The 15,535-nt window shown below is 34.8% G+C and overlaps 2 protein-coding genes across 4 annotated transcripts; one reads left to right on the forward strand and one right to left on the reverse strand.

Annotated features, from left to right (window-relative positions):
• The first annotated feature begins 1,742 nt into the window (after positions 1 to 1,742).
• On the forward strand, positions 1,743 to 11,453 carry LOC111388758 (nitrate regulatory gene2 protein-like). Of its 3 annotated transcripts, none has more exons than XM_023013553.1 (6): positions 1,743 to 2,033; positions 2,844 to 4,117; positions 4,783 to 4,854; positions 8,286 to 8,500; positions 9,093 to 9,307; positions 10,364 to 11,453. In XM_023013553.1, the coding sequence occupies exons 2-6, from the start codon at positions 2,938 to 2,940 to the stop codon at positions 11,046 to 11,048; spliced, it is 2,367 nt and encodes a 788-aa protein (XP_022869321.1). In that variant the 5' UTR covers positions 1,743 to 2,033; positions 2,844 to 2,937; the 3' UTR covers positions 11,049 to 11,453. The 3 variants fall into 3 exon arrangements, with proteins under 3 accessions (XP_022869321.1, XP_022869320.1, XP_022869322.1); XM_023013552.1 differs by having other exon boundaries at positions 1,743 to 2,019; XM_023013554.1 differs by having other exon boundaries at positions 1,743 to 2,019; positions 2,851 to 4,117.
• Positions 11,454 to 11,971: 518 nt separating this feature from the next.
• LOC111388775 (NDR1/HIN1-like protein 13) lies at positions 11,972 to 14,663 on the reverse strand. Its single transcript, XM_023013576.1, has 2 exons — positions 14,541 to 14,663; positions 11,972 to 12,927 (listed from the first exon to the last, which is right to left on the reverse strand). Exon 2 carries the CDS (start codon positions 12,913 to 12,915, stop codon positions 12,103 to 12,105), a length of 813 nt encoding a protein of 270 aa, XP_022869344.1. The 5' UTR covers positions 12,916 to 12,927; positions 14,541 to 14,663; the 3' UTR covers positions 11,972 to 12,102.
• Positions 14,664 to 15,535: the final 872 nt, after the last annotated feature.

The following is a 15,535-nucleotide window of genomic DNA, read 5'->3' on the forward strand; positions in this document are numbered from 1 at the left end:
TTAATCAGCCTGTAGGAATTCCATATGATCCCAATGTCATATTGAGAAATCAGATTATGGAAATCGTGCAGTATCAGATGGCCTTTGGGGTGCGTCCTGTCATTAGACCGACTTACACAAAGCCATATCCTGATTGGGTAGACCAAGCATATCCATGGCCTAGAGGGTACAAAGTGCCAGAATTCTCACTGTTTACTGGTTTAGGAGAGGTGTCTACTCTGGAACACATAGGGCGATTCACGTTGCAAAGTGGTGATGTAACCGATTACCATAAAATGAGACTTTTCCCTAGTTCGTTAACAGGAGTAGCTTTCTCCTGGTTCATTAACTTGCCAGCGAACTTTGTTCAAACATGGCAACAACTGGAACAGTTGTTTCATGCTCAGTTTTACAAAACTGAATCTGAAGTCACTTTGGCTGATTTGGCGAATCTACGTCAAATGCCAAATGAATGGGCAGAAAGTTTTCTCCAAAGGTTCAAAACAGCAAGAAGCAAGTGTTTTGTACCTCTGCCCGAAAAAGAATTTGTCAAAATCGAACAGAGAATATGTACTTTTCATTCCTTTAGCTTTTAGACTTAAACATTTCCTTTTCTGTAACTCGTGTGCTTGCGCCCCTTGGAGGCACGTTGTTTTCCGTTTCCAATTGTGAAGTTCATCGCCAATAAAAAGAACACCCCTTTTTGGGACTTTGTCTCAAGAGGTTTTGTCCCTTACACAATCGTCTGATCCTCTTTAATTGTTAGCGAATTAACACGCGCGAAACAAAAGGTAATATTAAATTAAATAGATGCTTTTTATTTAAAAAAGGTTAAAGAATCACAAGATTCTTCTATTCTTGGATGCTTTTCATGTACTAAAATAAAAGAATAATACCTTAATAATAAATAAAGAAATGACACATCATGTGCTCTACGCGGCACTAGCTTCAATGCAAGTTCTTATTGTTCTTTACACTTAAAATAATGGACAAATTGCATGTGTTACTCCGTAGGTAAGTCATCTAGATCTAATCCATTTCATTTTAATTTAAATTAGTGAATAGCAAAAACAAATTACAAATTAAATAAGCGATTTGTTCGATCTAATTTGATTCGTGTTTTAAACTAATCAATCTACAAAAGAAATATTGATAACTCGTGAATAAAGTATTAGAATGAAAACATCTATTAAATAATGAGTTAATGATTTTAACAAAAAAGGGTTTGGTCCGAATCTGAATTCGGATACAAACTATTCCATTTTTGTTATGTCTACTCTTATGAAAGAGGGATGATCGCTCGATTTGTTTGTTGATTTGTGAAGCTTCATCAATTGAACTTGTTGCTTTTATATAAAAAATCTTGGCACTACCAACCCTGACTATAGACAAGGCAGGCAATCGCCTAATGTCCTACTTCAGTGAGGACTCCAAATTATTATTATTATTATTTACACGTATTTTTACATATCTATATATAAGATTTTATATTTAAAATTGGTCTAAAACTCTCGAAATCTCAAAGCCGACCTTAAATCTTGGATAAGGACTAATTTTTATCAAGTGTCGTGAGTGAAAATGTTATAATCGCATGTATCTTACTAATTACCAAATAGCAATGCATGTTAAGTAACTAACATTAAAAAGTGAGTTGCACACGAAAATGACTTGCCGAATCGGGCCGCGTAAAAGTAACGCTTTTCGATTTTAGCTTTTTTCTTTGCAAAAGAAAATGAAATTACAGAGAAGATGCTAGCCAAAAAATTGTTTTCAAAATAAGAAACAAATGGTAAAGTGTGGTCCATAGTCCACACCTTTGCACCTTTTCCATTGCATGCAAACTCGGTGCAATCCTCTCTCTAACTGTTTGTGATTTGTGATTTGCCTTTTTTTCATTTCTGACAGACTTACTGTCATACACGCACAATCCTCAAAAGTTCCTCTCTGAAAATTTCCCGAATCATTCGGGTTGTAATAATCTTCTTTGAAACTCAAAGAGTTTTCTGGATCGTTGACGTCAATTTTGACTTCAAGTTTCAGGTAAGCTTTCTCAGGTAAAGTCACAAGAATGCTGTAGCCCATAATTTTCTTGATTGACTTGAAGTTTTGATCTTTCTGAATTTCTTTTTGGGAAAGGGGTTGAAGGATGGGGGGAATTTGAGTAATCTGATTGGTGTCGGTTAGTTTTTGAGCTAGATTCATTAGAATTTTGATTGGTTTGATTTTCACAGTCTGGGATTTTTCGGGTTGTCGGTTTTGATTTAATTCCATGGCCTTCTCTTTCATTTTACTTTCATAGGCTTCTCATGCTTTTTGATGCTTAGTTTTTTATTATTTTTTTTTTGCTGGATTTGAATTTTCGTGTTGCTCAGTTTTGATTTTTGATTTTTCTTTTTCTTGATTTTGATTGCTATTCATAAATTTTTGTGGCATTTCCCATCTTCTAATTTTATATAAGTTTTTGGAATTGAGGTTAGATTACAGAACTGATAATCCTAGGTTTCAAAGTTTCAGACGACGCTGTGATTTGAAAATCTATTACTTTTATTGCTTATGATTTGTGCTTAATCTCACCCCTCTAATTTATGTGGGCGTTCTTGCTTTTCTAAGCGAGCTAAATTCAGCATGATTTTGTTCATGGCAAATCTATGGATCTTCTTTCTGTATGAACTATAATTCTATTGGCAGAAAAGCATGGGGATATGGTTTTGGACGATGAAACAGAATCAAGTTACTATTTTAGTGCTATTAAACCGATACTGCCTTTAATGGAAAGCCTTATGTTTCTTTGTTGAGTGTATTCTGTCTTAATTTGAACAACTTCTGCTATGTTGCTCATCAAAACTTTTCTTACGTCATTTAAGGGATCAGGGCACGTGGTCACGCCATTCTCCTAATTTGCTCCCAAACTTCTCAAATCCAACTGAGAATCCTGTATGCTGATTTGGCAATCATTCAATGGGGGCTTCAAATTCTAGATTGGAAGAAGACAAGGGCGTACAGCTTTGTCGGGAGCGAAAGAAACTAATCAAACAAGCACTTAATGGCAGGTGTTCTCTGGCAGCTGCTCATATTACTTATATAGAAGAATTGAAAATCATAGGTACTGCTTTGGGGAGATTTGTCGAACCTGATTCTCAAGTTGAACCGTCCATGCATATTTCAACAAGTGCGACGCCGGAGCCACATGCATTGATTGAGAGGTCTATCTCCCAATTTTCACTTTCCTCTCGGTCTCTGTCCCAACATATGGATACCACTGTGAATAAATCACCATCTGCTTCACCTCCGATCACAAGTCGACACCAGGCCCATCATATGAAATTCAGAGGTATGTTTTCCAAGAAAGTTGAAGAAAAGCCTTCTGTGCCTGTCACATTATCAGTTGCTTCAACTACTCCTCGTTCCACCGAAGGACCTGAAGCATCTTCATTTGAAATACCTTCCATCCCGTCAGAAACTCCTTGGGATTATTTTGGTCTTTTTCAGCCAATTGTCAATCATTTTTCTTCACAAGAAGGCGGGGGATTTGATCAGGGTTCGGAGTACTTTGGCGAGATTAGAGAGCTTAGAGAAGAGGAGGGAGATCCTGAATTGGAAGATGTAAAAGAAAAGGTTTCCACACCTGGAAGGGTAGAATCTCTTGAATCAGAAGATGAATTTGATGACCCTTCTACGGAAACACTTGTTCGAAGTTTTGAAAATGTGAACAGGGCAACAGAAAATTTTGTGAATAATGATTCACCCATTACGCCCTCGGGCACTGCAGTATCAGAAACCAAGTTTGGGAGTGAACAAGTTCACGGGACTAAAGAAAATGTAATGAACGGCGATTCACCTATTATGTCCACAGAGAGTGCAGTATCAGAAACCAATGTTTCTAATGTGAAGAAAAACAACTCTCCTTATTTATCACCGTTAAGAGCCACATCTTCAAGATTTCTGCATCTAAATGATGTGAAGATAACGCCAACGAAAGAAACTGAGCTAGAAGATATATCTGCACCTAAGGACTTCTTTATGAGCATGAAAGATATTGAACATTTGTTTGACATGGCATCAGAATCTGGAAAAGAAGTTCCCCGGATGCTTGAAGCAAACAAATTTCATTTCCGTCCAATTTTCCCAGGGAAAGAGCGTAATGTCTCTCTTCTCATTCTCTCCCTATGGACTCTATTTCATTCACTGACACACATGATCTCTCTTATATGTGCTTTTATAGGTTCTTAGTACCCTTTTAAAGCAATGGTTAATATTCCAGTTAAACCAATTTTCCTACAATAAGGAAATTGATGTACCAAAGTTTTTGGATTCATCTCTAATGCACTGTAGAGAGGCCTGAATAATTTTTTGCTCAATCATTTGGATAAGATAGAATCTTGCAGTTATTAATAAAATTGGGAGGTAAAGAAGGCCATTTCTTTGAGTTACGTAGTTATATTTTTATTTTCTCTGATACCTTGTATGAGAAAATTCTGGCACAAAGTAACACTGTAATGTGGTGTGCACCAAAGACATTAAGCCTCTATTCGAGCCCCATTCTATAAAAATCATTTTTCTTCAAATTCATTTTCAATCCTCATTTTGTCAAGAAAATAATTTTGCACGTAAATTCATAACTTTTCTCTACTTTTTAACTACACATTCTCCAAAAAAATATTATCACAAAACCTATTCTACATAAAAATGGGACTCAAACACACCCGAATTAGTCAGATTATTTCAATTAAATTTTTTCTTCTTGCCTTTCGTGAATATTTTTTTTCTTCCATGCTATCTGGTTAAGGAAATTTGTTGTGGCAGGTGGATTGATGACCTCAGCATTACTGAAATCATGTCTCTCTTGTGGGGATGATCCAAGTGAGGTCAAGGAAGGTTGGTCTATACATCTTAATTTTTCTAGAGCACTTTGTTAGGGAATGCACTACTTGGTGGTGACTGACTGACTACAGCATCTTCATCTTCCTAGACAGGAAAGAACAGTAATGAGTCAGTTATTAATTCCAAATTTTTAGTCTGCTAAGTGTTGTTAGTTCATTATTAATGACAGTTTATACTCAACGGTAACTTAGATACAAGGTTCCCTCCAATTACGTAAAAAACACTTGTTATGACTCCCAAATAATTTATGGACGTGATGATTAGAAACCTCTAGTAAAACAGCTTCTATAATCAAACAGATTAAATAGTACAGGGATTGGCGACTTACCTATACAGCGAAAACTTATGATGATTAGAGACAAATGAATTGCTGAAAGATAAAAGAAAAATATATGGGAAGATGATAAGAAATTATTTATCTGTTTTCTCAACTAATGATTTAAACAAGTTTTCCTACTTTTCTGGCTGTTCTTAAAACTAAGGGGTTGTTTGAGCCCTATTTTTCTAGAAAAATGCATTTTGAAATAGTGTTATGATGGAGAGTGTGGGGTTAAAAAATAAGGAAATGTTTTGAGTTTGCGTGTAATATTATTTTATTGAAAAATATGTGATTAAAATGATGTCAAATCACTGTTGAAAAATGTATTTTGATGAAAAAATGGGGCTCAAACAAGGGGTAAATGAACAAAGTGCTCTTTACTTTGAAGTATTTATTATTTTACCTTACCTTCTTTTTTGGTCACCTATAAAGAGAAACAGCCAAGCAATTTATAGAACTGCTACCTTTTCAGTTGCTAAAATATTCTCAATGGAGTTGAATGTTGCATCATATAGTTATGTACCGTCTCTAAGATGTCTTAACCTAGTCTTGGATGATCAATTCTCTGTCTGTGAGCTTAGGGTCCTTTTCTCGCCTTCCAATTTGCTTCGATGATATTTTACTGGGGCAAATTTTTGGTATTAGACAAGATGCCCTCATTATTCTGGCCTATTTCTGTTTACCTATGCTTGCTGAAGCAGCTCAGCCTTTTTGAACGTGAATAGTTCTTGTTGATAAACAATTATCCTTCTAGATAAACATCCATGTATCATCGCTTGTCACGGACATCTTGTATCTCTTATTCCGAGGTTGCTAGTGTATGGGGTTGTAAATGTTTTCATAATGTGAGAAGCTCACCACCACCAGCACTACGAACAAATTAGGCACCAGCACTACGAACAAATTAGGCCTTATTACCAATAAATTTAGGGTCAGTTACATCAATCATTCTTCATCCCTTTCCACTTTGTTCATTGCTAGATCCAGTGGGAGATGTGAAGCAACTAGATCCTTAACATCTACAACAAGTGATCTTAATTATGATCTACCTCCCTCTTCTTACTTGCTCTACTGAAAACAAGTCACTTTTAGAAACGGGATCTCTTTAGGTCAATGGAAATCACAACCCAGCCATCTAAGTCATCATCCCCTTAAGATATCCTCAATTTGGCCACCTCCACTTGTTGGCATTTATTCTCATTACCTTATCTTAGTATGATTACGCCTCCACTGTTGAATCTTCAATCCGCTTAGCTACATTCATCTTTTGAATATCTTCACCTTTAACAACCAAACACTCATAAGCATAAAATCATTAGACTGATGTAGGCTTGCTTTTTAACCTTGATGAAACCTTCCTAGCACATAAATTCCCGTAGCACATCTGTATTTCTTCCAACCCACCCAACGTTATGCATCGTATACTCTAATATCTCCTTTCTTGCTTAAAAAAAATGACTTCAAGAATAAGCTAGAGTCTACTGGATCTTTGTGACCTGACTACTTGAGAAACTCTTCAAGTTCAGAGTCATCCAGGAAGGAAGGAACTCTATAGGATAAAGATTTGAACAGCATTGACAATTGAGTTCATAATTATTTCCTTCATTTCAAACACCGCTCTTCATATTTTTGGGTTGTTTCAAGATAAGGTACTTCCATGGCAATACGACGGAAGGGGTTCATTTGAAAGCACAGAAGAAATTCATGATCCAAATGTAGGTCAACATAATCTCACTTATATTTAGGTCTCATATTTCTGATCAATCCAAGACAATTAGTTTGAAAAGGAGAAACTGTTTTTAAGGCCACAATTCATTTGAAAACATAAATTAACGGAAGGACAATCCATCATTCAAAGGGAAGAAATAAGATACAAGTTATTCTCTGGTTCTTACCTTTTACATTAACTGCCAGATGAAGCAGTTTCTTATTATGAAGTGAGCTCATATTGGTGATTTTATTCACCTACAATATTATTTTTGGTATTCGGGGATCCATATGGTTAATGAACTGTGTTCAAGTTTATTTTTATTACAAATTTGAATCAAAAGACGTTTGAAATGGCAATTTAACTAAGGGGAATCCCACAATATTGAGGATATTTATTTCAATTTAAGGGACAACTGACCATCATTATGGACACAAAAAACACTGTGATGATAAAAAATGGGAATTCCGAAGTGTTAATGTACTTTCATTAAGCATTCTATGGTTTGCTCATCTTACTTGTATTTACTATTAGTACCAGTTTCAAGAAAATGCCTGATATGAACTCATTAAATGCAACACATAAATCTGGTAGCAGTTGCCTGATGTTCAGTGGTTTGCTGTAAGTTGAAATTTTTAATATTACTTTAAAATTTGGTAGAAAATGCAAAATGGTTGTATAGAACTTTATTTCTTTTTTATTGTGGACAAGCAAATGCTCTTGCGATCCATATTTCTGAAATGAGACTTTTGATTTTTCGGCTCTCCATTCGAAAGGATTGAATTTCTTGGGTAATTTTGCTACTCGGAAAATTATTCTTATTATGTTAGTGTTCAAACTGTTGAATGTATGGATGACATGAGCATATTCCTTGCATGAATCTGTTCTATTTCTTCATGATCCTTAAAGAACTTGTGAATCGAGGAGATGTGGATACTTCACATGCCAGTATATTTTCACCATACTAAATTAGCTGACCCTTGCTCTCACTCTTTTGACTGCATGGCAATCTATAAAAGTTGTGGAGAATAATTTTTGGATGAATAAAATTTATGAATCTACATATGCTTCCAAGCTGGCTGAAAGGAGAGTTACCATATAAAAAAATGGATGAAATCATGACGTTGCTCCTTTATATTCTGCCAAAAATTCTGCTTTTGTGGTATTTCATGCCTCGTATCACTTTTACATTTAATTCTTTGCTGATCTTATAACCAGGAAGAAATCCTGTAATGCAAAAGGCATTTGTGACTGCTTTTCAATTATTAACTATTATTTTGGAGTTGATTGATTTGGTTGTGGAATTTTATGGAATCTCTGTTCACACTAATGAATGATTAACTAATTCTTCCATTCATTTATGTGATTACTCATATGGTTTTTAATTGCTTTGTCTAGAGCCACCTCAAACATCTGTGAAGTATTTAACTTGGGGCCGGACCGTGTCATCTCGTTCAGCTTCGTCTAGGAATCTTCTAGGCGTGAACTCTGTAGATGATGGTGAGGATGTTGCTAACAATCTCTTTGATAACTTCTGTATGGTCTCTGGAAGTCACGCCTCGACCTTGGATAGGTTGTATGTGTGGGAGAAGAAGCTTTATGATGAAGTTAAGGTATGTTCAGGGTTTGAATGTGCACATAGTACATTAATAATCATTAAAAGTATTAAAATTATTTCTTTAAAGTGTGGTGAGAATTACTTTCTGGTGGTTTGAGTTTTACATTTGTGCTTGACAAAATTGTATCTTTTCGCAGTACATGGTTGTCATGAGGTTCTGGATGTAGACTAGTGTTATTAACCACAGGTTTCTCAAATGAAAGTGGCAGTTAATAGGGCAAAAGTATGAAGCTCCTATTTCAAGATGCCCAGTGATTTCTCATTTTCGTAAATGAGAATATATTAATATTCTTTACTTACTCGTGCTAGTTTGTGCACAGTTGGATAGTATTCTTTGGTCAATTCGCATGAAAAAGACTATTCAACTGTTAACTCTTTTTTTGCTACATCAATGTATGGACAAAAACTGATGGTTTATAATTAACTGGTGATTATGTTTGTTGATTTTAGCTTGATATACTTTTACAGTTGAGTTTTCATGTTTCCAAGTAAAACAATATGTTTTAGAATTTTGATAATTTCTTTGCTTAATTTCTCTCTTTAAATGAGTAGAGGAAATCAATTGATACCTGATACTCCTTTTTCAGGCTGCTCAGGTGCTTAGAAGTAATTTTGATCAGAAGTGTAAAGTGCTTAGACAGAAAGAATCACAAGGAATGATACCTGACAAAACACGTGCAGTAGTCAAGGATCTGCACTCAAGAATTAGAGTTGCAATTCATAGAATTGATTCCATATCAAAGAAAATAGAAGAAATTAGAGATACGGAGCTTCAGCCACAACTTGAAGAGTTAATTGATGGGTATGTACTAATCATTGGCTTTTTTTCTGTTTATTTGCTTATGAGTCCACTGAAATTCATCAGGAATAGTTGAGATTAATTCTGAACTTATAAATATGGTTTCATTCCTAGTAGAACTATAGAAGCAGGATATGTCCTTAGACATACAGGAGCATTATTTTTGAGTCCACCCCATCTAGAGGCTCAATTCAGATTTGTTATCAGATGCAATTAATCGTTGCTAGGATAATCTAACATATTTGTAGCATTTTGCGTATGTGATCATTTTTATTTTGAAGTGTTGAAGTTTGATAATAAAACTACTATCTGGTTGGTTCTTTTTCAATTTCATGTTTAGATAGTAAATGTTAATGACACTAAATATGAAATTGCGATTGTGCAATTGGATTTTGTCTTTCTTGATTTTAATGCGAATTTATGATTAACTTGTTTCTCATGGTATTCTTTAATGAGTATACTTGTTAGGCTTAATGAAGTAGAAATGATTTGATATAGACAAGAACATTTAGATGCCAAGTCCAGTAGTTGAATATAATGTTGTCATGGAAAACTGATTATTGGAGTTCTGGGTTATCGCTAATTCATGAAAACTGATGATTGGAGTTCTGGGTTGTCGCTAATTCTTCTTATTTCCACCTTTCCCTCACTCCATAAAAGATCAATCAACCAACCTGTAGTTCTCAGAGATACCCTGAGTTGTATTTTGCATCTCTTTATGGGAGATGTGATGTATAAGGTTAAAGGACATCCGGTTTGAAGTGGCCTTTAATTCCATGGTTTTCTTTCTATTGCGTTTGATTTGATATTGACGTAAAGATGGTCTGCATATGGTTTTGATTCACTTGTTTCCCTCGTATATATAAAATACATGGATCAGCATCTGCTACTAGCCATAATGTACAGGGTTTCATAAAAGGTTTACTATGAAAATCATAAGAACCATCATAAAATGGCTTGTTTGTGATGTTCGTTATGACTGTCGTAGAACTTCATATTTTTGGAATACTGAAAATTGCTTATTGATTCATATGCTTTACTCTTCTTACTAATTGATAGACTGAGGAGAATGTGGAACATGATGCTTGAATGCCACAAGCTTCAATTTCACATCATATCAGTTTCTCACGCCCCTCGAAGCACAAAGATTGCTGTGCAGTCGGATTCCTGGAAACAGAATACCATTTATCTCGAAAACGAACTGAACTCGCTAATGTTGAGCTTCACAAAATGGATTGGTGCCCAGAAAATATACGTGGAATATATAGACAAGTGGCTTTTGAAGTGCGTCTCTCTTCCACAGAACAAGTCAAAAAGGAACAAAAGGATGAAGCCCCCACCTATAAGAGACTGTGGGCCGCCCATATATATCATGTGTGGTACCTGGTTGGAGATGATCGACAAATTGCCCTTGCTAGGAGTCGTGGAATCGATCAAGAACTTGGTAGCTGAAGTTGCTCACTTTTTACCACATCAAGAGAAGAACCAAAGGAAGGGTGCGAATCATTCTGATTTGAGTGCCTTGCAAGTTGGAACCAATGATGACGATCCAGGTATCAATATGTTGAGAGATGAAGCTTCCGAGGATTGGATAACGGGTTATGATCGGTTTCGTACGAGCCTGGTGGGTTTTCTTGGCCAATTAAACAAGTTTTCTGAGTCTTCTGTGAGGATGTTCGATGATCTCCAGAAGGTCATAGAAAAAGCAAAAGAAAACTACAAACAATTTAAGTCTCCATCTTGAAATTTTTGTTGTCCAAATTATAGTACAGATTTAAGGTTTTTGGTATGGCTGCAAATACTGGGGGGTACAGGTTGAAAATAAGGAAGAAATTATCTTTTAGGAATACAGGGACAGATTGATTGAGGCATCAGATCTATGGAGCAAAAGAAACAAAGGGTAAAATCTTGGAGTTTCTTTTAATGTTCTATTGCCAGATGAAATAAAGGGGATGCATAGAGCATGCATTTTACATATGTACAGATATTTGAAACAGCATGTTGGGAAGTTGTAGTATATGATAAGACGGAACTGTCTGTAAAACTTCTGGGCGAATTTTTTAGTTTGATTTTGTATGTTGTGAATCATAGGGTATTCTACTTTTTAAAATGAACCTTCTAAATTTATAGAAATGTTGATTCTTCGAAAGACTTGCGCGATGATATGTTTTCAAGAACGTGATATTTTTGTTAAAGGAAATTATCATTTATAGTCCTAAATAAAATTAATGTTATTCATTATTAGTAGAGATCATCACAGGTTCACGTGTCCGTTGGTCCTCTAATTCATTGTCCAATGAAGTTGTAATGCATTAAAAATAAATTAAGGGGTAAATTGCTAAATTCGTTCCTTTGGTTGTGGTTTCGTGGGAAGAAATTCATTCTGCATGTAAACGATTAAAATTTTGTTTATTATACTATTTGAAATCGGTTCATTATGTGACATTATAAAAATATCATTTAGTGCTTGTTTGAGTCATATTTTTAAATTAGAATGCATGTTGAAATAGAAATTATTGGAAAATGTGTTGTTAAAAAGTAAGGAAAAATTTTGTATTTGCTTTTCTTATTTTATTGAAAAATGTGATTGAAAAAAGGTGAAAAAAATATTTTTTTGAAAGTAATGGGATCAAACAAGAGCTTAATGGAAACAAGGAAAAAAACAAATATAAATGTAACCAATGTGTATATATCCCAAATACATACCACTTATAAAGTGTGTGACCCTGTGGCCACCAAAAATAAAAAAATTAAATTTGTTTTACAAATCCATTACATAAAAATTACTACAAATTTATCTACCACAATCTCACACTATAATCACAATCTTTAGATACAATATTCGATTTGTCATTTAGTGAATCAACGATGATGTCACACCTAACCTTGATTGTTATTTCCCATGTTTTCATGGACCCCACCTTGAATTTAACATGAACCTTTAATCTCATAACCAGTGGCACCCTATTTTCATTCTGCCCGTTCCTTAACGACGTCTTAACGGCGCCTCCTAGAACTATGTTGGACCCCTTCAACGCCGTTTGAAACATCGTCACGTTGTTCTTTGGCTGATAAAAAGAAGGCAAAACGCCGTCGCCTAACTTAACGTCATTATAAAACACGTTAACGACACTGTTTTTTGAATAGTATATGCCAATCTTGTCGTTAGGGTTCTCCGCCCTGATGCTGACGTCAAATACCGGTGAAGTGAAAGGCACTGACGTCAGATTCATTCCTTTTATGGCGACGGAGGTTATTGTGTACTTCGGCGCTTCTGGACGGAAGACGAGGTAGAGCACTCCAGCGGCAATTGCGACGGTGACAATGAGAAGTAGTAGGAGGCAGAGAGTGAAGTAGCAGCAACGGCGGCAGCAGCTACGTTTATTCCGGCGTGCGAGAGCATGGAATTTTCGTGCATTTTCAGGTGGTGGATAGCGTAGGATTTGCTCTCTGGGGAGCTGGACGACATAAGTCGACGGAGGCTGCAGCACTGGCTTGGAATTAGGCTCCGGTTTCGGAGGCTGAGGCGCGTCGCCAGAGTTCATCTTCGTGGATGATGATGGCGGTGGAGGTGGGGCGCCAACGGTGATTGGATGAACGCGCTCGGCCATTCTGAAATACACCTATTAATTGACAGAGTGCAATGGATTCAAAATCAAATATGAAACAGATTCCTGCTGAAAAACAACTAGAGGAAAATCTGGTTAAAATATGGAAGTGTGGTGCTGTATGTATACATGTGTGTGACGAGTTCTGTGTGTGTTTGAATATTGAAACATTCAGACTGAACGTCACAGCCAATTTTCATAAAATGGTAATTCAGTTGAATATTTCCTCAAATTTTTATATTACAATATTACTCCGTCTCGTAAAGGTTGGATTATTTCCATTTTCACACACATTAAAAAAATATAAATTTTACTTATATTTTTCTAATATATTCGTACATTAAATAATGATTTAACTATGAGTAGTTCATATTTATTGATAACACACATTAAATAGGAAAATTAAGAAATCAATTATACTCTCAACAAAGAAAGTAATTTACAATTTAGAAGTTAAAAAAAAAAGAGAGAGAGAAGGAAGTCTATTTATATGGAGCGGAGGGAGTAGCCGAGTAGCTCATATTATATGTAACTGTCACATAAATATTGATTTACTGTGTCGTGTAGTAATGTACTAGTCGATAGAGAGAATTTAGGGGTGGGCGTGGGTGCTCTAGATCAATTTTGGGCTCTGCTTGAAACCACAACCAACCAAGTCGATTTGGTAAAATTTCAAACCAAATTGGCACAACCCTCTTACATCGAATGATTTGAGAAAATAATGTCATTGAAAAAATAATTGAATTTAAAGTTCAATGCACTAAGTGCAATTCGGATTAAAAATTATGTGCATTTGAAGTAGATACAAACTTGATATTTGCTCAATATACTCAATTTTTTATAGCAATCTTGAGATTTGATCAACAAATTTTAGATTTGCCTAGCAAACTTAAGATTTTTCCAACAAATTTGAGATTTCCCAATAAATTTGAGGTTTGCCCAGCAAAATCGAGATTGCCGGACAAACTTTGAATTTGTTGGACAAATCTCAATTTGCTATGTAAAAATCGAGTATGTTGATCAATTATCGAGTTTGCTCATTTCTAGATCTGATCGAGTTGGTAGAACTCGAAACCGAACTGAACCACCAATTTTACCCTAAACTACCTAAACCAAACTGGAAATCTAGCATAAACCGATCTAGATAGACCCGAGTTGTTCGTTTGAGGGATTGGTAGTTAAAATGCCCAGCCTTAGGAAGACCACTCCGCGACTAATGTTTTGTCTTGTATTCCAATTTGCACCTATTCTTCTTATTTTCTCCATGTAACTTTGTGGACTACTAGCATATTTGCTATACTTAAAAATTATTCTTCTACAAAGTTAAGTCAAGTCTAAAAAAATAAGTTTTGTTAGTAAACAAAGTAATATCATATTTGACAAAAAAAAAATAATAATAAAACAAACGTGAATCTATTTTTAAGCACATTCAAACATGTAATTTTCACGTTTCAATTCAAAAGGACAAAGATCGAAAGATAAAAACGAAAGAAAAATAAAAAAAGATCATTAACGAATATTTGATATGTCCAAACTAGACTTTGTAAAACGGGATAACTAATAAACATTTTATGGGACTCTATTCTCTAGTCGAACATACCAAATATACATGTAGAAAGTTATCTTACCTTGTATGAGAGGAAAATTTCTGATGAACTGGACTGGAATAGAGAAAGAAAAATGGCCCAGAACAAAGTTTGATTTGAAATGTTGAAAAATGATATACTTGAGCAGAGTCTGTTTGTCTAAATAAATTTGGAATAAGTCTTCTTGATATCTACTCCCTTTAATATTCCACTAGAAACTTTCATAAAGTGTCCAATCAAATCTTTGTTGCAATAAGACATTTTATTTGCAATTTTTTAATCAATCTTGACTAAGTGAATTCAGCTTAATTATGAGACAATTGGACTATTAAACAAGAATTTTTTGAATGTTTCTAATCATGCAAATTGAATATTTCTCTAAAGAACAAAATACATAAGAAAAAAATATATCTGTAAGATAATTATTTTATTATGTTGATCAATTCAAACCTCTGGCCAGCCATTACATGATTAAGATTGTTAGTTTATTATTTAGCTTTAGATAAGTATCTGCAAGATAGCTAATTGTTTTTATATCAATTTCTGCTTGGATTTTGCCAAATGGAAATCACACTTAATCACAACTTAATATTATAACAATTTAAAAAAAAAATCCCTATAGAGAAAGGCCAAATGACATTAAAGTTAAAAATCATAAATATTTGGGTTAAAAAAATTTGTTTTTTGGGATTTAAATTCGATTATTAACAATGGGAATGCAAAGGATGTTAAGTGATGGAATAAGTGAAAGGCAAAAGTGGTACAAATAACTGCAATTATGTACAATAAAAAGATATTTACAAGGTTAAAACGTTGGCTGCTATGTTTCAAGTATAATAAGTCAATTGGATGATTGAAGCACAATTGTCAAATGAATATATGGAAATTGAAAATGATAAAAGTAATTAAATGAAGTATATGTCATTGAAAATGATAATTAGAGAGATTTGTGTTCAAGTGATGCAACTTGAATGGAACATGTCAAAAGAGGAGAGTTATCCAAAACTAACACAACACGCTAGTTGGGGGGGGGGGGG

The sequence above is a fragment of the Olea europaea genome, unplaced genomic scaffold (genome assembly GCF_002742605.1).
Source record: "Olea europaea var. sylvestris unplaced genomic scaffold, O_europaea_v1 scaffold528, whole genome shotgun sequence".
NCBI lineage: Eukaryota > Viridiplantae > Streptophyta > Magnoliopsida > Lamiales > Oleaceae > Olea > Olea europaea.